Source organism: Excalfactoria chinensis, chromosome 2 (genome assembly GCF_039878825.1).
Source record: "Excalfactoria chinensis isolate bCotChi1 chromosome 2, bCotChi1.hap2, whole genome shotgun sequence".
Classification (NCBI taxonomy): Eukaryota; Metazoa; Chordata; class Aves; order Galliformes; family Phasianidae; genus Excalfactoria; species Excalfactoria chinensis.
In genome coordinates, this window is record NC_092826.1 from 81,923,202 (window position 1) to 81,947,942 (window position 24,741).

Here is a 24,741-nt window from a genome sequence, read left to right on the forward strand (position 1 = left end):
TCCCTCATCAACCTCAAATTACACTGGTTGCCTAAGTTTCTTAGAAAACTTAAAAAAATAATAATTCTACCTTCTATCTAAATAACCTGTCTGCACCTGGACTATTGTAGAGCTACTTGAACCTATTAAATACAGTGTCATGCCATCCCCATGTTTATGCTTACCTTAGTGCTATCTAGCCTCTTTGTAAGCATTAGTTGCCGTGCACTGTGCAAGGTTATGCACTCCCTCACTCTGTAAATGTGGGATTTGACCCCACGAAAAATATACTGACAAATCAAATTTTATAATCGGTTTAAAGTTCAAGGGTGCAGCCAAATCCTTAGCCAGTGTAATTTGACCTAGATCCACTGAAGTAAGCACAGCCGTATTGAACTACATAAGCAGAACTGTTCCACTGTGGTTGCCTTCATAATGTGGGGATGACAAGGAAACACTTAAAGCCTCACAAAGACTGTTTTGCAGCTTCAACAAAATGATTTTTTTTTAAGTGTTGTTATTTTATGTTCTATTAGTAATAATGCTGTATGTTCTATTAAAAATAATGAAGTAATGCCTATGGTGTTGATGAAACTCTTTCCTTAGAGTAGAGGGGACATTAGTAACACATACTTGCCTATGAGTATGCCTTCAGAAGGGGATGATAAAATAGTGCTCATACTTCTTGGCATAAAATCTAAGTTATTATTTGTTTGCTCCCGGTACTGTCAGTAGCATCCTCTCTTCCCTCGATCACCAAACCAAACCAAACTAGACACTCATGGGCTGCAACTTTTAACCCCACATTAATTTCATTGCAGCAGTTTTCATTAAAAGCTTGGGTTACATCTTCAGGCACTAATGCTCCCACAGCACTCTTTCAAACTTTTTGAACCAAATTGGCCATTTTCCTCTCAGAATACGTGCATTTATGAATAAGGATTGCAAAATCTAAGCCACGTCTCAGCACTAACAGATTATTGGAGATAAAGGAAAGCAAAAACTTGCTAATAGGACTCATACTAGTAGAATTTGTGTGTAACTCTTCACTGCTCTATCTAGCTACTGCTTCCAGCTGTTCAAAGAATAATTCAAAGGTTGAATGAAACAGCTCTAAGAACCAGAAATAACACGCTAAGGAAAAGTGTCAACTATCATTTCCACTAGCAGGAATACAAGGTTGTCAATATTTGTCATTTGTTTATTGGTACCCATATGACTGATGTCATCTCAGTCCAAATGAGATGAGACCAAGTGAAATACTTTATCTGTTTCCGACTATTCTAACTTTCTTCCAAGCTGTCTCAACCTGGATGTTACTTGTACCAGTCACTGATAAATAACACACATTGCCTTCTGGAACACCAGGTTTATTTGCAATTGTAACCACTATATCATAAGAGAGACAGTATCAGTGGCTGGTATTATTTCAGGCTTTGCTCAGTTGTAGTATCTTGGAATTATACAATGACTTGGGTTGGAAGGGACCTCAAAGATCATCAAGTTCCAACCCCTCTGCTGCAAGCAGGCTTGCCAACTGCAAGATCAGGTACTAGGTCAGTACCTTAGACATTTTTGTTTGGATAGAGCTTCAAGGATCATTCAGTTGCAACCCCCATGCTATGCAAAGGGTCATCAGCCACCAGACCAGGCTGCCCAGAGCCACATCCAGCCTGGCCTTGAATGCCTCCAGGGATGGGGCATCCACAACCTCCTTGGGCAACCTGTTCCAGTGCATCACCACCCTCAGTGTGAAAAACTTCCTCCTAATATCTAACCTAACTATCATGTACCTCTGAGTGAACTGCAAACACACTGAATAGGAGAAACAAATTCAGAATTACAGAAGGTGACTGTTAGAATGAGGGTGTTCAGCCTCCGTTATGCCTCAGCGTGCAGAATACCCGCACGGTGCTCTTCTACTGTGTAAGATCAGGGCTACGCTTCATGCCTCGCAGTTTGCAAACGGGATGAGGTCCTCTGGGGAAGTTACCACGACAGGCAGGACACGATGTGCTCTGCAGAGAGGCTCCTACTTGCTAAACAGATGGCTGCACTGTTCCATTTCAACTCTCCTAAATGCCAGACTGGAACCTAAAACTCTATTGTTCATTCACTATGTGGAAAAAAAGAAAGTGTGCCACGGCAGATTGTATGGCTAGCATCAATTCGATTATCGTACCAGCAGTAATCTCTTTATGTAAGCTGCTCAAACGCGACTCGAAATAGAGAAAAACGCACCTGCTTGCAGGCAGGGAGATAACGGGGTACACCTACCAGAGCAGCCCCGCACGCTGCCAAGGGGGCTGCGCAGCGCCCACCCCCAGCTCCCACCACCCGTCTCCTCCAGCTGCCTTCCCCGCTCCCCGCCTTGCAGCCCTCGCTGCCCGCTCCCTCCCCGCGGCCGGGGCTCAGCCTGCGCTCTGGGCTCCCCTCGTGTCCCGAAGCCGCCATTTCGCGGCCTCCCTCACTCACCATGGCGCCGCGGCTGTGAGGCGCTGTCCAGGGTAGCGGCCCGGCTCTGCCTCCGCTCCCTCCGTGCCCGCCCTATAAGGCGCCGCCTCCGGCCCGCCGCGCCGCCTCCAGGCCGGCAGCCCAAGGGATGGAGCCCCGCCGCCGCCCCGCTGTCGGCTGGAGGTCTGTGAGAAACCGCCGGAAGGGTTCAGCCCCGGAGGTGCCGGTTTGGAAGCGTGCAGTCGGTGCCCCAGTAATCGTATTTGCGCTGGAAGTGCCCTGACCTGAAGCCTCGGTTCTTCCACGTGCTGTGCCAAGCTGAGATCGATGGTCCCCTCTCTACGCAACTGGGGCAATGAGTAGCCACGTGTTTGTTTAGGTTGGTCGGAGGTGAGGTGAAAGGGCAAGAGCTAATGGCCCCCACCATGACTGCTCAGATACTAAACAGGAGAAAGGGAAGTGGAGAAACTTTGTGCCTGTCGGAACAAAAACAGTAATTTACACCTTCTTTAGTGATTTTTGATCTGGATGCAAGAAAGACTTAATATCTCATATAAAACATCTCTTTAAGCTATTTAAGCCCTATCTGGAGTACTACATCCAGGCCTGGGGTCCCCAGCTCAGGAAAGAAGTGGAGCTATTGGAGCTAGTCGAAAGGAAGGCCACAGAGATGATCAGAGGGCTGGAGCACATCTTCTATGATGACAGGCTGAGGGAACTGGGCTTGTTCATCCTGGAAAAGAGAAGGCTGTAGGGAGGCCTCATTGTAGCCTTCCAATATGTAAAGGGAGATTATCAGCAGCAGGGAAGCCAACTTTTTGCATGGTTAGATACTGATACGGTGAGGAAAAGTAGCTTTAAACTAAAAGATGGGAGGTTTAGGTAAGATGTCAGGGGGAAGTTTTTCACAGAAAAGGTGGTGAGGTGCTGGAATACACTGCCCAGAGAGATTGTATATGCCCTGTCCCTGGAGGCATTCAAGGCCAGGCTAGATGGGGCCCTGGGCAGCCTGATCTAGTGTTTGGTGTAGTGGTTGGCAAGCCCGCCTGTGTTCTGGGTGTTGGAACCTGATGAGGTCCCTCCCAACACAAGTCAGATGATTCTGTGATTCTATCAAGTCTTATTGAAAATGTCTTTCTTTCCCTCAGTTTTCAATAAAATGGTCTTTGGTTTGTGAATTCAAAACAATCTTTCCCAAATTATTAAAACTATCCATTTTCATTTTATTTTTGACACAAAGAGTTGTCAACAACAACACGCCACAAATGACAAAGTACTTCCAGTGCTGTCCTCCCAGTTGTGGTTGCTCAGAGTCTAGCCAAGCAGAGCTCAGCAACCAGCCTTTCCCAAAGCCAGGAGCACAGGCTGTGGAAGCAAGCCAAGGGCCCATGTGCAGTGCACAACAGGTAGCACCTCCACAAACTAAAGTGTGCTCAATATATTAAGGCTGTATTGATCCAAAATGTAGCGCCGATGTTCTAAACCTCAAATCATTCCTGAAGAGCTTTGTTCATGCACTGCTCTACTCCCTGCTTTTTCTTGGCTCTAGATTTAGATACAGCAAATGTGGTGAGAATGGCTAGCATCCCAGTGCTGTTTGCCTGCCCAGAAAAGATGTGCCAGCAGCCTCACGTGTAAGCGTGTCCCTGTGTAACATCTAGCCCACTTTTATAGACTCGAGCTTGTTTGCTTGCGCTTCCAAATTCCAGCGTGTTAGTCTGGACCAAAGTACCATAGTTCCTGGGGTTGACCCACTCAACTTCCATTCATCTTCTTTTTGCTATAGTTTCAAAAACTAAAAGCATCGTAAAAATAGCGTTATAAAAAGAAATTACAAAGTATGTTAGCTTTTGCTAACTGATTCCATGCAGCCTTGTTACCAGCAGTTCTTAAGCACTCACTGAGAGTTCACACAAAAACCTATGACGTTAACCTGGTAACTCCCCATAGTGTCACACTTAAGGTGCCTAAGCAGTGTCCTGTGTCAATAGAAGTAGAACTGATGCGACAAGAATGATCAGCTCTTCCATTTGAGATCTCTGTTCAGGGAAAGAAGGTAGTTTTTTTTCAGTGATGTGTACAGGTACTGTCAACAGGATAAATCTGTGAAAGAAGCCAGTCCTGAGTATTAATACCAAGTTTTGAAGGAGATCGTGATGAAAAGCAGTGACTGATAGTGGGAGACATGTCTGTTTTCTTTCCCAGACCAATATTTTTTCCTAGTGATTGAAACTTAGCAGCAGCTGTCTGATAACTGTCTGATCCATGGTACATTGTCCATCCTGTTTCCTTCTAAGCTGGAAACAAGTGGACATGGTAGCTCCAAAGTCAGTGCAATTCTAAGGTGCCCTTCCTGAGATGCAGAGATGCCCAGTGCTTGACTTGACTCTGCAACCTGGACAATTCTGCTTGAGCAGCGGGTTGGATCAGATGCCCTTCAAAAGTTCCTTCCCACCTCAGCCTTCATAGGTGGCTTCTGATAAGGTCCAACCTGCAGCAATCCCTACATCAGCAGAACTCAAGTTAATGCCCTGTGGTATTTCATCATGAACAGTAGTTGTGTAACAGCATCGTCCCTGAATGAAGAGCTGTTTCAATTGCCTCCATTTACTCTCTCTGTTTCTGAAGAATTTCAGCTGGAAATAAGCAGTTCTTTTTTCCCCCCCACACATTGACTTATTTTTCTGCCTGCTCTTGCAGCACAACACGCTCTTCAGCAGCCAAAGATAACGTGCCTGGTACATGTCTGCTGTGCTCAGTGCCTGGGATCCAACCAAAAGCGTGGTGTCACCTTCCATGCAAAACAGATGAATCCAAACCCTGCCTCAGCGCACAGAAATAATAAAATAACAATGTATTACAATGCTTTTAGTTGTTGAAACCATAGCAGGTGTAATATGCCTGTAAATCTGAAACTAAACATTGTATTAAACTGGCAGCTGTGGGATTGTAAATTAAAAACTAAGCCATAATAAACTTATGCTGCAGAAAGTATTAATTTGAGGGATTGCATAGCTTTGTAACATTATGCTTTAGCACCCTCTTTCGGAGCAAAGGAGTACTTGCAGGTATTTACTCTGCTAAAGCTAGAACGTGATTGCAAAATGCCCAGGAAAAGTCCCTGGCTGTGATCACAGTTATAGTTTAGTTCTGCAGTCTGGTATTTTATGAATTTCCACAAACAGAATCTTCCCATCCCTCCTACATCTTCATATAAATAGTCTGTGTTGCTCATTTAAATCAGCCAAGAACCAGGAAAAGATTAATGGATCTGAACCAAAAAGTGAAGGTAAACACAGAAGGTTGTGCTTAGATACTCTGTTGTTCATTGTCCAAATATCTCGGGTGAGGAGTCTGATGGTGGTAGCCTGCTGTGAGTTGTGATTGGAACTGAACGGCTTCCCTCATACATTTAGGATTGTGGTAGCGTACAGAAGTCCCAGCTGGGGATCATTGCCTAGCTGTATTGAGACCTACATCAGAAGGTACATCCTTCCTCAAGGAGCTTACAGAATGAGATAATGCAGGGGGAAAGTGGTGGACCCAAGCTCTGCTCTGTGCTCCTTCCCTGGGGAATAGTACTGTACTAAAGTCAAAAGAGAGGTAGTGGGGGAAGACCATTAGGGTATTCTTGGTAGAAGAAAGGGTTGCTTTCTGTATGACCTATCACTACTCAGCCAAATCCTTTGGTAGATGGGTCAAATTCGCTGTTCTGGTGTGATTGTCAGTTACCTTTAAAGATATTTTATTCGCCAAGACAAGGATTTAAAAAATAGGACACGGTAGAACAAAAACGACTTGGATTAGTTTAGCTTGCTCATCTTGTGCATATTCATTTAAATAAGCCTTATTTACATGAGTAGCCTTTGGCAAGACTCCTGCTTCATCAGTGCACAAAGTGTATGATAAATGAAAAGCAGGCCGTGAACGATGCAAGGGTGTTAAAAAGGAGAAAAGATAATCTCGTTAAGTGTCTGAAATTCTTGAGGAGGACTAGAATACACTGCTTATATAACATAATTTTCGTGTGATTATGGGTAGATCATTTGAATATTTTTATTTTCTAGAGCTAGTTAATGACTTTATTCTTCCTTCTGCTGTTGCCTTGGGGTAACTCAATGTAGATTTGTCAAAGTGCTGAGCACTTACAGCTGCAACTGACATCAGTGAAAGCTGTGCTACAGATAAATTAAATGCAAGTGAAACATAAAATGTTCCCCATACACGAGCTGAAAAGGAGGCCAAAAGGGGCAAATCCAAAAGCAGTTGATACTTAGAACATATGTTTCATTCAACCTGGTGAATGAAAGATAATGACATCCCTCATCTTGTTTGGCTGCAGAAACATGAGCACTAGCTAACTGGTTGCTGTGAAAGAACTGGTTGGTCTAGGTGCACTGGCTTTCACACCCTTTGTTAAGGATTGTGCCTTCAGAAACTGGATTACAGCTAGTCTTTAGCTGGCTTATTTGCAACACTGCATGTCAGTTCTGCTCTGTGAAATCCATGTCAGATGCTCGGTTGTTGTCAAGGTAGTTGACCTACCCCATGGCATATAACGCATTCATGCAATATTATTGGGTTCTTGTTTGTTTTTCATTCAGTCGGAAATCTTCATATGTGTCTCATTTGACACAAAGTGTTCCATGTAGTCCACAGGAAAGGCTCTATAGCCTTAGGAAAAAAAATCAGATAACTAAGCTGTATTCACCAGATGATTGGAGGAGGAAGTGTTTCTCCTTTTATCTCATGACTTAGTTAAAATGTAACATCCACAGTTACCTCTTCTCTGTGCCCACCAGGATTTGTCTGTTTAACTGTTTCAGCCATGATGCCCTGTAGCCACCTTTTTTTACTGCCTTGTTGTCCCCGCTGAGGACGACTTCAGACCTACATTCATACTGACCTCCAGCTACAACAGGCCACAGATAGCAGAGAGAAAGTCTGGAGCATAGAAGACTTGCTTTTAATAAAGGAGGACCGATTTCGAGAGCACGTTTCTTGTAGTATAATTTGAGAAAGTTTTAATTGGCAGATGAGGAACGTTTCAGACCGGCTAGTACCAGCAACCAAAATTATATCAGCTTTGGTTTATGAGCCAGTTCTTTCAAAGTAAGAGGATTTACCATTCAGAGGTGGCTTATGTTTAAGCCTGAAACCCCTTCATTGTATATGTTGCATTCTAGAGACAGGACAGCGAAGCTAGGAGGGAACTTATGCATTTATTTTTTTTTTCTCAGAAGTCAATACGGTGGTAACTGTTATTGCCATGTTTGGTTGCAATACAGAAGAAATCTTGCTTAAGCATGTTTGTAACGATTTGGAATGAAAGACGAGGAGACGTGTCACGGTATTCAGTTATTGAGACACATCAGGAAAGGTGTTTCAAGTAGGACAACGGTTGCAAGACACAACAGGTGGGTTAGGCAGGGTATTAAGCAGGGCTGGGCCTGCTGGGAGAGAAAGGCTGAAATGAGAAGATGGAACTCAGGTGCCGAGCTGGTGAAGTGGCAGCAGCTTTAAGTAGCTGAGTGGGGGATTTCAAGGCCAGGCTGGATGCGGCTCTAGGCAGCCTGGTCTGGTGGTTGGTGACCCTGCACATAGCAGGGGGGTTGGAGCTGGATGATCATTGCGGTCCTTTTCAACCCAGGCCATTCTGTGATTCTATCATTGCGTGTGTGCAAAAGCAAAAGCACTAGTTCTGATTTCAGCTGGAAGGGGGCATTTTAAGACAATCCATATAGGAAACACGAAGAGAAATGGGCTGGCTTTTCTGTGACATCTCACCACAGCGGTGAGATCTAAACGGCAATCTGTTGTATAAACATTAAGAGTGCCTCCGAGGCTACGGAAGGGAAGCTGATAAGCGTACTGCGGTGCTGAGGGCGAGGTCAGAGCCTGCCGGGAGCACAGCCCTTATCGCACGGTAACCTGATTTCCCCAGAGATCTCAGAGGGAGGTCAGCAGAGGGCCCAGGCACCAAGGTCGTGCGGGATTGGAACAGCAGCGGGGTGGTGCGGCTGTAAAAGCGCTGCCTCGGCAGACACCTGGACACCCCCTCGTATGCACCACACGCTAACGCGGGGACGCGCTCCGCCCGCGGGAGCTCGCTTGAGGCCGTGGCCGAGCACGGCGGGGCACGCTGGGAGTTGTAGTCTGCGCTACCCGAGCCGCCCGTTCGCACCCGGAGAACGGAACTACGCTTCCCGGCACGCTCCGCGCTCCGCGGGCGTCACCACGCCGCGCTCTAGAGCCCTCCCCGCCGCCGGCGCGGCTGGCGCTGGGGTCTGCCGGTTCTTCCTCCGGGACGGTGGGCGGCAATGGGAGGCGCCGCCCGTGCCCTATAGCCTTTGGGCTTTGGTCCGTGCAACGCGGCGCCTCCGGTCTGGGTCGGGCCCTGCGTGAGGAGCGAGCGGGCCGTGGAGCCGCCGTCAGGGATTGGGCCCCGCTCCTGGCGGTGGGGAAGGGCCCGGCAGCATGTGGCAGAGCATCGGGCTGACCCTGCTGGTCATCGTGGCCACCTTGGCCTGCGTGCTGCTCTTCATGCTGTGCGGTGAGTGCACAGGTCGGGGTCGGTCTCGGTGTGCGGTGTTTAAGTAAACGTGTCGTTGTTCGGTGAGGAAATACGTGTGGTAGGTGGGCGGTTGGGCTGGGTGATCTTGAGGGGCTTTTGCAACCTCCGTGTTTCTGTGGCCTGTCTGCTGTGCTCCCACGCTCCGATGGCCCCTTTCTGTACGCTTGGCTTGAAGAAAGGAAAGGGCCCCATGCTCAAAGGGTGGGAGTGGGCTGGGACACCATTCCTCCTCGTTTCCAAATCACTGTGAGCCTGGAAGCACTTCAAGTGTGGAACACTAGTGAACAGAGATGACCCTCCTGCTGGTATCCCCCAGCCTGTAATGTGTGTCCAGAGAGGGGCAACGAAGCTGTGAGGGGTCTGGAGCTCAAGTCTGATGGAGAGCAGCTGAAGGAACTGGGATTGTTCAGTATGGGGAAGAGCAGATATAGGGGACACTTCATTGCTCTCTACAACTGAAAGGACGCTCTGGCAAGGTGTTGGTTGCCCTCTTCACACAGATAACTGGTGGTGAGACCAGAGGCGGTGGCCTTGAGTTGCACCAGAGATTCAGATTGGATGTTACATAAAACTTCTTCTCAGGAAGAGCAATGAGGTTCTGGCACAGGCTGCCCAGGGAGGTGGTGGTGTCACCATCCCTGGAGGCGTTTAAAAAACGTGTGGATGAGGGATGTGGCTGGTGGGGGTGGGTTGGCAGTTGGACTTGATATCAATGGTCTTTTCCAACCTTAATGCTCCCGCGATTGTTTGTTTGCTGGAATAGGTTGAGGGCAATGCTTGGTTCCACATTTTTAGGTAAACAAGCAAAAAAAAAGAGGGTTCCAGAACAGGTACTTTCTAGATGTAAAGAGAAAGGTTATTTAAATGGGAAGGTCTTTGGGAGTTGTTGGAGGGAAGCATTGATGTAGTGCATATGGGTGAATGTGATCAATGTGTTGAACTTGGAATTCAAAAAGAAGTCAAAATGAAGAGAAGGCCACCAACACTGAACTTGATTATACTTCAGTACGAAGCGTTCCTGAGATTAAAAAAGTGACTGCTTGGGGATTTGTAAGTGATCTTTGAAAACATAGTGAGTCAAATGAAGGCTCTGTGAGTCCAATGAAGACCTGATGCTTAAAAAAGTTGGTTGTACTCAAAGCTGTAAAGCATTGCAGAAAGATTTTGCAATGTGAAGGGACTGGATAATGAAGTGATTGGAGAAATGCAGTATTAACGTCTATGTTCACTCTAAAAGTAATGCCTTGTATTTATTTCCGTGGAAGCTACAGCATATATGAAGAGAACAATAATGCTGTTTGATAGGGCAAATTCAGAGGATTAATGTGTCATTGCAAGCATTCCTCTGAAATATGCTAATCTTCATAGAAAGAAAAAAGGTAAATCCAGTGTTAGATATTCAGTATAAAATGGGAAGTGCTGTTATATTGCTACAGGGATCTATCTTGTGCTTATGTCTCAAACAGTCTATTTCACTGTTTAAAGAACCAAACCCAAGAGTTTTCTTAGGGAGTATTGAGAGCCGTGTAATGATTTCTGCATGAAGAGATTCTAAGTAGGTTAGACCTGTCTAGCCTGCAGAATACATAGCTGGGGGAGGACGATGGTTATAAAACCAAGTAGTGTGTAAAAGGTGGTCGGGCAGCAGTTTTTCAGTTGCCTTATTACGGAGGAATTGGAATACGTTATGTTAAATGATCAGCCAACAGGCATAATTAAGGAAAAGGTGTTCTTTTACACAAAGGGAAAATAGCAAGCTTGTTAACAAAGACTGTTTTGGAGGCCAGAACATTTACCATGTCAAGTTCATAGAGAAAAGGCTTGTCAGCTTACTAAGCCATACTCTGTGTTAACAGTATCAGAGCTTATTGCAAAGGTTGCCAGAGTGTACCTAGGTGTTAAAGGTACTAAGCACTGAAAGCTGCCATTTTAATGGTTTGGGGGCGGTGCTTTTTGACTGTTGCCCTGTTAAGAGTTGACTAGATAAGGTTAGATAGCAATTCATGCTGTGCTTTACTCAGTAGTAGTAGGATGCTTCTAGTTTTTGTGCCAAGGCTATTAATGGAAAATACTTGAGCAGAAGCGATGTCGAGGCTGCTATTAGAATAACTTGAATATAAGTCACCTTCAACCTATTTGTGCCTGTGATAGGTGGTTTCTTATTGCCTTCTTAGCTACAGATCTCTGTTCTTTACAGCCTGTTGGTCTCCGGAGGAGATGAGTGCTCTGTGTGACAGGATATGAGTAAATGCCAGCCAGTGAGGTGTAAAATTAGTGGACAAACCTGACACCAGAGCGGTTGGATATAAGCTTGAGTAAACTTAAACTGATAAGAATGTTTTATGGCCATCTGATGAGTGGTATTTAACAGCCTCACAAAAGGGCTTACAGGGTCAAGAAACTGAAGAGCTGTCACTTGGGTTTTGAGTGGCTTATATAGGAGGAGTTGTGGTGTGAATGCCAGCAGAAAGCAACGTAATGAAGCGTGCAGGATGGTGTGAATTTGTTACGTATCACAAGCACGGAATCCTTCCCGCTATTTAATTTTCACAGCACGCATCCCATCGAGTTCAAAATTCTTCTGAAGATAAAAATTCAGAGGAGCACAGAATATCGGAAGTTATTAGGACCAGTTCATCAGCCATGTGAAAAGCAAATGATTACGCCTGAATTAGGCATTTGTCTATAGAAATACTTTGAATAAGTGACCTGATTTCTTCTTCTATTTAACACTTCTGGATGCTTGCATTTGTCGTTTTCCATGTGGAGCTCAATTTGTTAAGGAAGCACCGAGGGCTTGCAGCGAGTGGAGTTTGTAAACTGAGCACATCCGACACAGAAACCATTCAGACTATAACCATAGATCTTCTAAAAGTGGGCCAAAGGTAAATTGCTTCTACTTGGATTGCTAGCCTGTCAGACTACTTTGCTCTGCTTTCTCTCATGGTCTTATTGGCTTAGTGCTTTCCTTGCTCCCCTGCACCTGTTAGGAGTTCATGTAGAATGAAGGAGATGGGGTGAAACAGAAGACCGGCTGAGTTGAATTGCAGTACTGCTTTCCTCTGTGTGTTTGTTTTCCCAATGGATCAACACATGGAGTCAGGTGAAACCACACAGATGCCTTCAGTGCCAGAAGCAGATAGGTGTGCTCATCTGGGGAGTGAGGCCAGCGAGGTGATGTTGAAGAGATGGGAATGACCTTAAAACAAAGATTGTGTGACTCAAATTGCTGATACAGTTGTGCAACTTGGTTGCAAGTGGAAAAACACCAGAGCCTTAAATTCTGCCTCAGTAACTTCAGTGCTTTGTTCGGAAAGTTTTGTGACAATGTTAAATGAGTCGATCTCCAAATACAAGCAGAGCCGTGCCTGATTAGGCTTGCAATAGAGAGAAGGCATCTTTTCATTTTGAGCTGAGTTTTCAACCTGTTAAAAATAGAAGATGGGACCAGAGCTTGTTTCCTGGCTATCGGTCAGCAGAAATGTGTTACAGGATGTTAAACTAAGCAAGAGAGGGCTAAAGGAGTGAACCAAGCACTGTATCAGCTGGTGTCTGCTGTTAGCTCTCTGAGTAGCTCATGCCTTCTTCAATCTGATCAGCTTCATAGCTGAGTACGGTGGGACAGTTTATTTTGTACCTTTAAAAAGGCACACAATTAGCAACTTGGCTGTGTCATAGAGGACACCAAACACAGAGCTTAAAGCAGCACTCTGCTCCTCCAGATCTCAGGTCAGCATCTAGAACTCTGTACTTTCTCTTCATAGAGGTTAAGTTTTTCTGTCTTGGACACTTACGTATTTGAATGCAGGGCTCACTCAGCCTGATAATACCATAGTCCTAAATTAGTGTTTGCTGCTGGAAAAGCAGGATCCTATTTTTAAATCAGTGGGGACAGAGGTAAAACTATTTTGCAAGACTGCTCAGGAAGTTGATAGTAGAGGCAGAAATAGAAGCCTGACCTCCAAACTCTCTTGTGCTGTTAGCACATCACCTTTCTTCCCTTCTCAAGTGAGTTGTATTTTGTCTGAGAAAACAGGTTACTTCTCAGCAGTATGCCATATGACTTGCTAGAATCATAGAACCATAGAAACATTGAGTTGAAAGAGACCTTTAAAGGTTACCTAGTCCAACTCCCCTGCAATGAGCAGGGACACTTACAGCTCAGTCAGGTGCCCAGAGCCCCATTCAGCATCACATTGAATGTCTGCAGGGATGGGGTATCCACCACCTCCCTGGGCAAACTGTGCAGTGCCTTTCCACCCTTATTGTAAAAAAAAACAAGTGTTATCCCTGTTCTGTTTTGTAGGCGTCTCTTCTGTTTGAATCAGAAAGATGGGAGTACACTTCAATAAAGACATCCCTTTCCCTGTGAACTTCTGCTTGCAGGCCAGCCTAAGGTGCACAAAATCAATGGATCTGAGGCCAGTGCCTTTCACCTCTTGTGGGGGGGTAGCTCAACATTTAGATCACTGTAGAAAGGCTTCTTGCCTTTCCACAACGAACTAGGAGTCGTTGTGGGAAGTAGCAGGAAATGTGGCTTTATTGGAACTTGGTCAAATCATAAGATCTATGCGGTATCACCATGTTGAACAGATGCATACCTGGGAGTTGGGGACCAAGGCTTTGACTTGCAGTCCCATCTTTGCAAACACACTGCATCATGATTTATAGGAGGGGTTGATGTGCTGAGGGCATAGTGCCAAACGTGGCTTGAATGTCTTGAGGCAGCATCTGGCTGTGGCATTTGGAGTGAGACAGCCGCTCCCTGCTTAAAACTTGGCAGTGACTGGGAGCTGCTGTTTTGCCTGGATGCAAAGTACTGGCTGTTGGCAAGGTTTCCAGACTCTCTGGATTCAGGTATGGGCTGTACCAAGAGTTGGAGCCCTGGCTTTGCATTGCGGTGATGTGCAGTTGTCCTGGAGGACTGATTGTGATCAGGTAATTTGTGGTGAAGTTAAATCAATTGGGCTTCTTCATGTGGCCTGCCCAAACAGACCAGCGGCGTTGCTTGTGCAAACTGTGGAGTCAGCCACCTGTCCTATGTCAGCCTGCATCATGTAGTTTGCAGTTATCAAGTGTGGAATGATGTCTGGTGTTACGGTTTTGCTGCATTCTTAAGAGACTGAAGAATCGATGCATTGTCAACAGGTTTGGAAGTAACTCAGTACTTTGAATCTGCCTCCAGTCTTTGTGTGTGGCTTTATTTTTAGTGGCGTATTTACTTGATACTGTTAACTGGAGTCTCTTTGACCCAGAGTAACTTTCTTCAGTTCTTTGTGAGTCTGTTCATTTCTAAGAAGCTTCTGATCTACTCTGTTCAGTACCCTGCCAGGCAGCAGGGCGTCTCAGCTGAATGGGCAGCTTTAACTGTGTATTTGTTTTGGTTGTGTTTTTTAATCTTTCCATGCAAGCCGGCACTGCAATGAGAACAAGTGAAAGAAAGGAATCTTCCTGCTTTGATTAACTTAGACCTTCTTGTCTGAGAGATCTTGTGAGTCTTTGATGTGGAAGCAGCGGGGTGTGTGCAGAGGGCTGTGCAACAGTGAACAGTGATCATAGAATGGCCTGGGTTGCAAAGGACCACAATGATCATCTGGTTTCAACCCCCCTGCTATGTGTAGGATCACCAACCACCAGACCAGGCTGCCCAAACCCACATCCAGCCTGGCCTTGAATGCCTTCAGGGATGGGGCATCCACAACCTCCTTAGGCAACCTGTTCCAGTACGTCTTCTCCCTCTGAGTGGAAGACATTCTCTTAACATGGCAGAGATGGTAAACTGAACTTATTTAGCAATCTGGTCTAGTGGGAGGTGTCTCTGCCTATAGTGGGGGGTGGAGGTTGGAGCTAGGTGTTCTTAAAGGTCCTTTCCAATCCCAACCCCTCTTTTTCAAGCCCAACTGTCCTTCCTGCAGTCAGTGGAGAAGCCTCTTGTCCCTTTCTTTTCAGTGCACAGCATCCAGGTTTACTTCACTTGTCTCTTCCTGCTGCTCTGTTTGTTTGTTGGCTACCACCCTGGTTGTCTGTGGTGTCCTAATTCTGTCCTAAGCTAGTTGAGCCACATGGCTCAAGTAGACCTGGTCGGACATCACGCTTTTCATTCACTTGTAATATAGCATCCCACATCTTGTCTCTGTCAGCAAACTGTGGAGTCAGAAGACACTTCCGATTGTTTGTAATGTTCTGCTTATGTCTCACTTCCTTGTTTCCTGTATTCACTTGTAGTGTTTTGTTATCTTTTCCATGTGGTCTGGAAATAAGCGTGGGGGATTTGATTTCATCTTAATAAGTTTTAGAGCCATGAGAAAATGTATTGATTTGTGGTCTTCAGAATTTGCAAAGCGCTGTAGATCCAAGAGACCCGAAATGCATCTCATTGGAAACAATTTTCAAACAGTAACTATTGCAATTTTTACCCCTAGATATGAAAGGAAAAAGGCACCCGAGCAGCCATTTGCTTCTTCTAGATGTAGGGGTTTTTAATGCATTCGTCAGACATCAGATTCAGTTGAGACAGGAATAGTTTAAAGGATTAGATTTCAATGGAAAAGGAAGTACTTGGTGTAGGGTTTGCAAGAAGAGAAGTTGGGGAAATGAAGTCTGCAGGATATGAGTGTTCTGGGGCAGAGGCAAAGGGTGGGATCGTGCTTTGTCTTAAGTAATGGCTGTTTATGTTGTCATGACTCCCTGAAGAGGAGGAAGAATCAGGGTGCTGTAGTTGCACAAGTGCTACCTATTAAAGCACCCCCTTGCTTTGTAAGTTGCTGTTTGTCCACGCTTAGAAATTTCTCTGCTTGCAGTTGTGTAGCTGGAGAGGACAGGTTTCCCTGGTTCTGCCAAATAGGGCTCTTTATATTTGTGTAGGTCAGTGGTATAAGCTTGGATGGACTAACTTTCTGATAGGAAAATGAGGAATTAATTTACAGCTCTAGACCAGTGGTTTCTGGTACTGCAAACTGTGCTTATATATAGTGCACTTCTTGGATCACAGTGTGACTCTTATCCTACTTGTCTGTGAAATACCGTTAAGTGACTTTTCTGTTCTTTAGATTATGAAAGTTGGCTGGCTAAAGGGGAAAGGATTAGCATTAGTTCTCAGTGTGGTGACACGTGAGAATCTCCATCAAATAACTTAGATAAATGAGACTTTAAAAGGAAGGTTCTGGGTTAGATTAAGACATAAATACAGCTGCTTTTTTTTCCCTTTGAATCCTGGTTATCTGTTCCAGAAGCATCGAGCAAGGGGGTGGTGGATCATAAATGCTTGTAAAGATACTGTAGAAATGTGATTATGTCAGCTGTAAAATTCACTTGAGTAGTTTTGGGACTAAGAGTGTTTGAGCAATCAAGCAGAATGTTACACAAGTTCACCAGAGTATGTTAATATTTCTTTAATGAGGCTTTGACATGGTGAGGTAATACTTTTCAATCTGGGGAATTTGGTCTCCAAGTCATAATTTTGGAATAGGGTTTGTTGTAAAGCATGGTATTAATTCCAAGATCTCTGCAGGTGTTCTTAATGAGTACGAAATGTGACTTCTAAAACATGATGGCTTTTGTTGTGATGAGGTGGTTGTCCCTCTCTTCTCTGCCCTCATGAGGCCCCATCTGGAGTACTGTGTCCAGGTTTGGGGCCCCCAGTATAAGAAGGACAGGGAGCTGTTGAAGAGGGTCCAGAGGAGGGCCACAAAGATGGTCAGAGGGCTGGAGCACCTCCCCTACAAAGACAGGCGGAGGGAGCTGGGCTTCTTCGGCATGAAGAAGAGAAGGCTGTGGGATGACCTCACTGCAGCCTTTCAGTACCTAAAGGGAGTCTACAAACAGGAGGGAAGCCCACTAGTTACAAGAGTAGATAATGGCAGGACAAGGGGAAATGGTTTTAAGTTGAGGGAGAGAAGATTTAGGTCAGATGCCAGGGGGAAGCTCTTTACTATGAGAATGGTGAGGTGCTGGCACAGGCTGCCCAGAGAGGTTGTGGATGCCCCATCCCTGGAGATGTTCAAGGCCAGGTTGGATGGGGCTCTGGGCAGCCTGGTCTAGTATTAAATGGGGAGGTTGGCCTGAGGCAGGGGCGTTGGATCTTGGTGAACCTTGATGTTCCTTCCAACCCAAGCCATTCTATGATTCTATGCATTGAATCTATCACCTGTAATTTAGGTGCATCCATACAAGTTCATTTCCTCCTGACAACCGAGTCCCATATCTGTGCACTGGTGTAATTGCCTACTTACTGTTTACTGTGGCGCTACAATTAAGTATATGTCCAGGTCCTAACCTGGAACTTAAACATTTGCTTCAGGATGAGGGCAGACCTGTTCAAACTGAATTGATGCTTACAGGACCATAGAATGGATTGTGTGTGTGTCTCTGTGGAGGGAGAGGAAGCGAGGGGTGTTGGGAATGAGAGTAATTAAGATGGCAGCCAATCTTTCTCTGTATATTGTCTTTTTCTTTCTTGTTTTTCTGATATGCTCTGCCTGAGGGCTGACTTGGTGTGTATGAAGTAACAAAGCGGTACCTTCTTTCTTTGTTTCCTGCAGGCTGGTACGTGGTCTGGCAATTGTTTTTGTCTAAATTCAAGTTCCTGAGAGAACTGATAGGTGATACGGGTTCCCAGCAAGGGGACAACGAGCCTTCGGAGACAGAAGCTGACCAGGAGACTCCACCCTCACCACAGAGAGGTAGACAGAAATCTGCTCGGCAGCGAAGGGCACCTGCAGAAGAAACAACTTAAAATACTGTTTTGAGCTTCTGGCTAACTATGAATGGTTAAGCACCTCTGCACTGTGTTGTTCAGTGGTTTGCTCTTACTGAAAAACTGACTTAAGAGGTAATATTAATACCCGTGGACCTTTATTCTGAACTGTCAATCTATACTACTTTGGGTTCAGGGAGGGCTTCAGCAGCAAGTCAAAGAATACTGGAAGAAATGAGGTGGAGAGAAATCTCCTTCAGAAAAATGCTCAGCTGCTGTAGCTCTTGTCCCTGCACGCAGGTAAAAAACAGGTCCTGGACCATAGGCTAAGCCTCTGTCTGAACATAATAGACATTTCAGACTTGAAATAGTTTCTAAATTATTTTTCTTTACAGCACTGCGACTACATATAGTGAAGTTGAATTTTATTTCTTTAGGTATATATGAATATATATATATATTTTTTTCAACCGTGAGAATGCATGTGAACTTGAAAAGTGGTTGAAAGAATATCCTGCTTTAGAAAGTATTCTAAAGTGAAATTTTGTTACTTTCTTATATCTGTATGAGTATAAATGAAAGATGAGAAAACAATATTAGGTGAACACAGTTGGGAGGTTTTGGTTATCTCCTTTAAAAAAAGGAATTGGGTCGTAAGACCTGTTTTCTTGGTTCTGACACAAGAAAGGTTACAGGCAGAACAGTCCTGATAGATTTCTTCGTTCTTCCTGAACCTTTAATTCAAAGTCCAACTTGTGTTGGAGGGGAGAAGTTGCCTAGATTATATACTTATTAGTGATCTGTAGGGTCATCTTTGGCTTTTGGATACTAAGGGTTTCTCTTTTGAACACTCTTACATCAGGTGTTTGGTACCAGATGTAACTCTTGGCCTGGAACCAATTAAGGCATTCTGACCAATTTAGTAGGCATCACTCTAATGCTTTGATAGTGTTACAGCAATGAATTTGGTACCTCATGTTTGGTGGGGGACTTGCTGATGTTTATCAGTAACGAGCAGTTGCTCCTTTTTGAGAGTGAGTTAAACAGTGGTTCTGACACTGCCCTTCAGAATTAGGTGATTCACTTCTCTTCATCAACTATGAAGACTGTGAAATCTTTGGCAAGAGGAGGACCATAGTGGTCCCACCTCTCTACGTGTGTGTAGGGAATGACTACCAATGTGTCTGCTTGATTAACAGCTTCACTTGTCTCTCAAAGCTAGATACATGATATTGCTTAGATCACTGTTTGCTCTATAAAAACCATTGTTTAGCAGGACAACAGAATTGTACTTCGAGCTGTTAAGGAGTTTAAACCATATAACTTTCAAAGTTTGGTTTGCTTGCATAGCTAAAAGCAGCATTTAATCTTTTTAATTAAGTAGGCCTACGTCTGGCAAAAGACTACTTCTCTGGTGCCTTTGTTTTAATTTGTCATCTGTGAATGAAAATTAATGAGAGCATTCACTTTACAAATGATTTGGGTGTTTCAGCATTAAAGCACATAAAATTAGCCCGGACCTTCCTTTGAAGTCTAAAAGTTGTTGTTTTAGTTGCTAGCGTGTATGTATGAGCATGCTTTTTATTACAGGATTACACTTTAAAGCATGACTAGACAGTGCTATGCTCACATCCTTGGGACACATGTAGAAATGCAATAGTCTTCTTCCTCTGTCCTCACGACTGACAAGGGAATTCCTAATAATGTTTCTTCATGAGTAAAATTGCCATCTACTCAAACTGAACAAAAGCAATCTGGTTCTTCTCCCTGCTGCTTTCAGTTGTTTGCCCCATGCAATTTAATGTCACTATATTCTTGTATATCTTCACACGATGAGGCTTTCAGCTCAGCAGTGCTAACCCAGTACTGGAGAACTTTTCATAAGAAAAGCGTTTACCATTTGTCTTTGAGCTTTACTTATGTGGGCTTGCAAGTGAGAGTGCTCTATTCTTAGTCCTGGTGTGGAATATTAACACTCCACTCCACTTCTGCCTAGATTTAAGACCACTGAAGATGGCAAAAGGCTCATGCTTTGAATATCTTCGGCTGAGATAAGTAACAGTTGGTTCAGTCTCTGCTTCTCGTAGCTGTGAAGAAATGTGAAATTACAGCAATAAAATATAGCTAGCCAGAGCATCTCTAAGGGTGAAGAGACCCTGGAACAAGCTAATGAAGGAAAATCCATGCGGGTTTGTATGCTGACTATGATTAAATACGCAATTGGACAGTAGTTTAAAACAAATGGATGTGGAATCTTTGGATGGTTCATCTGCTCTAGCCAGACAAATCCCTTTGTGGTTTGTAAGTGTACATTTCACTCCCAAAAGCTATTTTCAGTCTGTTTTCGTTTTTTTCTTTTAAACATCTGATGCTATTTTTTATAGCTGCTGTGACATAGCTACCAGTAATGGTACCTGCTCAGTGTATAACATTCACAACCTTATCAGTAGCAGCCCAAAGGCTTATATTATGAGGTTTGGAAGATTTTGTAATACTGGTATTTTCTGTCAATACACTTTTTTCTTCATAGAGTCTGTAGTACTATCTGTGTGCAGGGCACTTCATGTAAACCTGTAGGAGTGAAGCTATGTGAGTGAAAGCACACTTGTGATAAGACCTGGGTTGTGATTGCTGGCAGTCCAATATACTCACGTCTTTCAGTATTGTTACTGGTGTACTTCCAAAATGTTACTAGTGAATAAGCACTTAACTATGAGTTGACCCATTCAAGTCTGAAACCTTATGAAGGCAACAGGTGATGTATTTGGTCGTTTTTGTTTAGTAAAATCTATTTTTAAAACTGTTCATTGCCTTATTGTTGCAGCTGTTCTATTGAATGTACTTGGGGTTGATTATTTTAAATATATTCATATCACTTTTGTTGCAGGGGCTGTGCAACTTTTGAATAAGCAGTGATTACTTGTATGTGGCAGTTAGTTAATAGCAGGAAGGCTGGAACAAATGCAACTTGGACTGGTGGAACAAAGTAGGAAAACTATTAAAATGTAAGAATGTAGACAATTGTTTCTTGCTGAATTGCATAATTCAAACCTGTTAGTGAGCCACTAAGGCTGTTATCATGGTAATCTAATGTTTGTCCATAAGGTTAATTCTATGCAGTTCATTCACTTAGCGCTGCTGCTGTAGCTATTTGCAGTAAACACCATACACCGTCCTGCAACTTGTGGGCAACTTGCTGCTTAACATCAACTTTTACACCGAACTAGACCTCTGTATGTATTCCTGTCTTGTTTGGAAATGACCAGCATAAAAAAAGGGTTCTATGTGGTTGTTTGCTTCTTCAATGTTAAGATACTGTACCTAAAGCTTCTGTGATTGTCTGTTTTCATCATGTTAACTGTTTTAACTGACTGTGCAGATAAAAAAGAAAAAATAAAGTAACCAGACTTGATACGAGTACTTAATTGGAGTGACTTTCTGCCTTTCTTTTTTTAAAGCAGTTTTTCTTTAGAGTGTACAACACTACAAAAAGAAGACTAGTCAAAAGTTGGATTCTAACTGGTGAGGCTCCTACAGTGACTTCATGCTGAAAAGCAGGTTAGTATGTTATCTTTTAGAGTACGTGTTTGGAGGATGGTTATATGTAAGTGGGAATGTTCAGTGATTGATTACTGGTATCAGAAGCTTGCAGAAAAGCAAGCAGGTGATTTAGTTAGTGGGTGCTGATTGCAAGGAAGCATGGTGTGGTCTCTTCCACTAGAATGGATCAAGCTGCTGCAGTGCAACTCTGCTCTGCCCTGCATTTCACAGCAGGCTGTCCTAGCTGATTGTCCTCCCCCACAGGTACCAGTGTGCTGTCTTTGAGATTTTCGTGTGGCTCTTATTCTATACAATGAATATAGGTAGTCACTGTAAAACAGCTGTGCTCTATCTTGCTTCAGTTACTTACGAATGTTTTGACCTAGGATTAGACTAGAAAAGAGTTGCGTAAGTATGCTGTGTTTTATATTCAGCCTTAGAGACATGTATTTTAGCGTATCCCTCATGAATCAGAAGCTCTTATGTTAGAATTGTAGAATCCTTAGAATTTGAAAGGAGCTTTAGAGGTCATTTAGTCCAACTCCCCTGCAATGAACTGGGACATCCACGGCTAGATTAGGTTGCCCAGGGCCTGATCCAGCCTGGCTTTGAAAGTCTCTGTGTTGCAAGTTTTTTATCACTGTGGTATTTTTAATCGCAAAATGAGATTTGATCATAGATTTCCTTTTAGGATTAAAAATTGAGTGCAGTGGTGTAAGGAAAACTGTAGATCACAGCCTGAACCTCTGATTAACCATCTGAGGCAAGCAACAAGTCAGCTGCGGGAGCACAGGTGAAGGTAATTCAGCTGTGCTCCCAGAAGGGCTGGAGCTTGACTCCACCTCTCCTAGATCCCATTGAAAGGCTGACCACCACTAAGGTAGCATCTCTTTCTGAAGATCACTCCTTTGTGGAGTTCTTGTGGCGAGCCTCAGCGTCGGCAAGCACACTTCTTGACTGAAGGCCTCAGAGTTGGTGAGTTGTTTTCCTTAGGAACCCTCTGGCTATTTATTTCCAACTATATTTGTATTATTCCAACTGTACACTATACTTGTATTATTTCAATCATACAAATGGACAGACTGTATGTAGACCGTGAAAAGGAAGAGAAAGGCTTAGATCTGGTCTAGGGCTTACACTGACAAGTAGCAGTGCTGGCCTTGCCCTGCAGGCAAAAGCAATGACTGGAATGACCTGTAGATGGAAAAACAACATCATGGAGCAAACAGCAGAAAGTCAAGCTTCTGACTTTAAACAACAGCTAGGAAAGCAGAGATTAAATAGAGGGGCCTTGTGATGAGATCTTGACAAATTGTAGATCTGGGAAGTTAACAACTGCATGAAGTTTAACATGCAGTTACACTGTACTTGGAATGTGATAGTTCTGACTGTACATACAGACTGTGGATGAGAGGCACAGCCCCACAGAAGGGTTCTGGGGGTTCTCTTTCACCAGTAGTACTCAAACTATTTAGAAGACAAACATCCAGTGGGTTTGTGCTTTGGTTTTGTCTGTTTTACAAATGGGGATGTTGTGTTGGGTATTGTGTTGGATATCTTAGCTTTTATTTTTTTCCATCTCTGTTCATGAGGCTCTTTTGCTTTCAAATTGGAAAATGGATAACAAGTACTCCTTTCCCTTAGTGCAGAGATCCTAGTATCTAGAGGGGAATGGGACCATTGTCTTGCTTTGGGGTCGTTGTCAAAGCACTGTCCATCTATGCTGCTTGAGACATACCTTTCTTCTAGCATGGCTTGTGTGTATTGCCACCAGGGCTCTGGTGCTGCCCTTGAACGGAAGGAGAAGAGGACATGTGTTCTGTATCAGGGAGCTGTGGCTCGATAGCTATTGGGTTTATTTAACAATTGCAGCATTTAATTACTAGCGATGACGTTCATTCCAACATTAGTTCTTACAGTTCCCAAAGGATTCAGATACTGAGAGCAGACTTGATTTTGCTTTTTCTTGTCTCTGGTTCCAAGGTGCCTTTGTATTTCCCCTAAATGCTGCAGTAACACTGTGGATATCAGAGCTTATCCCTGGCCAGTTGAATTGGTCGCAGGACAGATTCTTGTCCAAAAGCCTGTCAGATTTTGTTATTGAAGTTGGATGAAAGGGAGCTCTGGGCCCAACTCTTCACCACTAGATGGCATGGGCCTTCAAGCTTAGATGTAGTGGTCATATTGCAGAACTGTTGCATGTGTCCATTGGGACCAATGCAGTTGAGCTCCTCATCATTTGCTGTCCCTGTTTTTAGCACTCCTCTTTTCTCTTGGCTGGGAAGGATGGAGTGGCCGTTCTGATTTGGTTGTGTACTTTGTGCCAAAAATGCCATGAGCTGCATGCAGAGTCCCAAGCCTCGGGAGGATCACGCTTTGTTTGTGGCAGTGGAGGAATGCTGAGTTTTTGTTATGTCAAGGAAGGTGACCTTAAAAATGATCGTCTACCTAATAAGAGGGGGATATCAAAGTACCCAGAAGTACCTGCTTTTCTTACCATTCACCATAAATAGAAGCAGTATTTCTTTACCTCTCAAGGTTATGAGCAATCTGTCACATTGTAAAGACCAGCTTGATGGAATGAGCTAGTGCTTGTTTTATTATTACTATTTTCTGGCCTAATTGAAGGGCCAAACTGTCTACTGTCTAGATCCACAACTGCATCTCTTCCACTGCTCACAGTTTCACTGCAGAGCTGTGAGGTGGAATGCTGGCCCACCAGGACTGCTCTAAATCCTCCTGGTTACCGAGCAGCTGCTCTCCAGCTGTAAAACAAAAGCTCATGATTAGCTCACTTAATGCTAACCTTGCAGGGAGGATTTTAATATTAGGCTTGGGGGAGAGAGCCTTGTCACGTTCTGTTTGCATTGAATACAGGAGTCCTTGAGAGGAGCGGTGAGATAAAGATGTGGTGGGAGCTGTGCTGACTGGTGAGTCATCCTGTTGATTCAGGGCTAAGGGAGAAGCAGGGAATGTTTTCTTGCAAAGAGTTTGGAGAAACCTGCATTCCCTTTGTGCCGTTCATTTGTTAGACAGCAGTAATAGCAAATCCCCTCTACCAAAACACAAAGCACATGGAAACAGCCTGAAGCAGCTTATTCTAACTGTGCTCAGGTTTTCACGATGGGACCTGGTTGTTGGCTTGGTTACCCACACCTGTGGGAGAGGTGGGGTTGCTCATCTCATTCATGGGTTGCAGCAGGGCTGTGCTCACAGCTCTGGGACTCATCACAGCAATTCCTACCAAAGTGATGCAAGCTGTCAGTGGGGCTGTGCTCATCCCTTAGGTAGATCTGTGTGTTGTGAGCAGTGACAATAGCTGCAGGTGAAGCACTGCGGTGCACATGTGCTTGTTCCTTATCAAAAACTAACTTTGAAATGCAGCATAATAAAAGCCAAGTGGGTTCTCCCTTTCTGGAATTCAGGTTGGTTATACAGGTACCAGTTTCCAGCGTAAATCACCTCCTGAGATAGAAGGCTTTTAGGTGGGCTGCTCCTG

The 24,741-nt window shown here is 44.2% G+C and overlaps 2 protein-coding genes across 2 annotated transcripts in view; one reads left to right on the plus strand and one right to left on the minus strand.

Moving 5' to 3' along the window:
* Positions 1–2,592, minus strand: part of ELOVL2 (ELOVL fatty acid elongase 2) — a 37,188-nt gene extending 34,596 nt beyond the window's left edge. The window contains exon 1 of the mRNA XM_072327678.1: positions 2,455–2,592. Within this exon, the coding sequence (XP_072183779.1) occupies positions 2,455–2,457 (3 nt within the window). The 5' untranslated portion in view covers positions 2,458–2,592. The remainder of the gene's footprint in view (positions 1–2,454) is intronic.
* Positions 2,593–8,780: 6,188 nt separating this feature from the next.
* On the plus strand, positions 8,781–21,119 carry SMIM13 (small integral membrane protein 13). Its single transcript, XM_072327679.1, has 2 exons — positions 8,781–8,986; positions 17,548–21,119. Exons 1-2 carry the CDS (start codon positions 8,911–8,913, stop codon positions 17,739–17,741), a joined length of 270 nt encoding a protein of 89 aa, XP_072183780.1. The 5' UTR covers positions 8,781–8,910; the 3' UTR covers positions 17,742–21,119.
* The last annotated feature ends 3,622 nt before the right edge of the window (positions 21,120–24,741 follow it).

What these genes read in the sequence shown, in the direction of transcription:
- SMIM13 (XM_072327679.1), top strand. Translation starts at nt 8,911, where the DNA reads ATGTGGCAGAGCATCGGGCTGACCCTGCTGGTCATCGTGGCCACCTTG. An exon ending in GCTGCTCTTCATGCTGTGCG is followed by an intron (nt 8,987 to 17,547) that starts GTGAGTGCACAG and finishes TGTTTCCTGCAG; the next exon opens with GCTGGTACGTGGTCTGGCAA.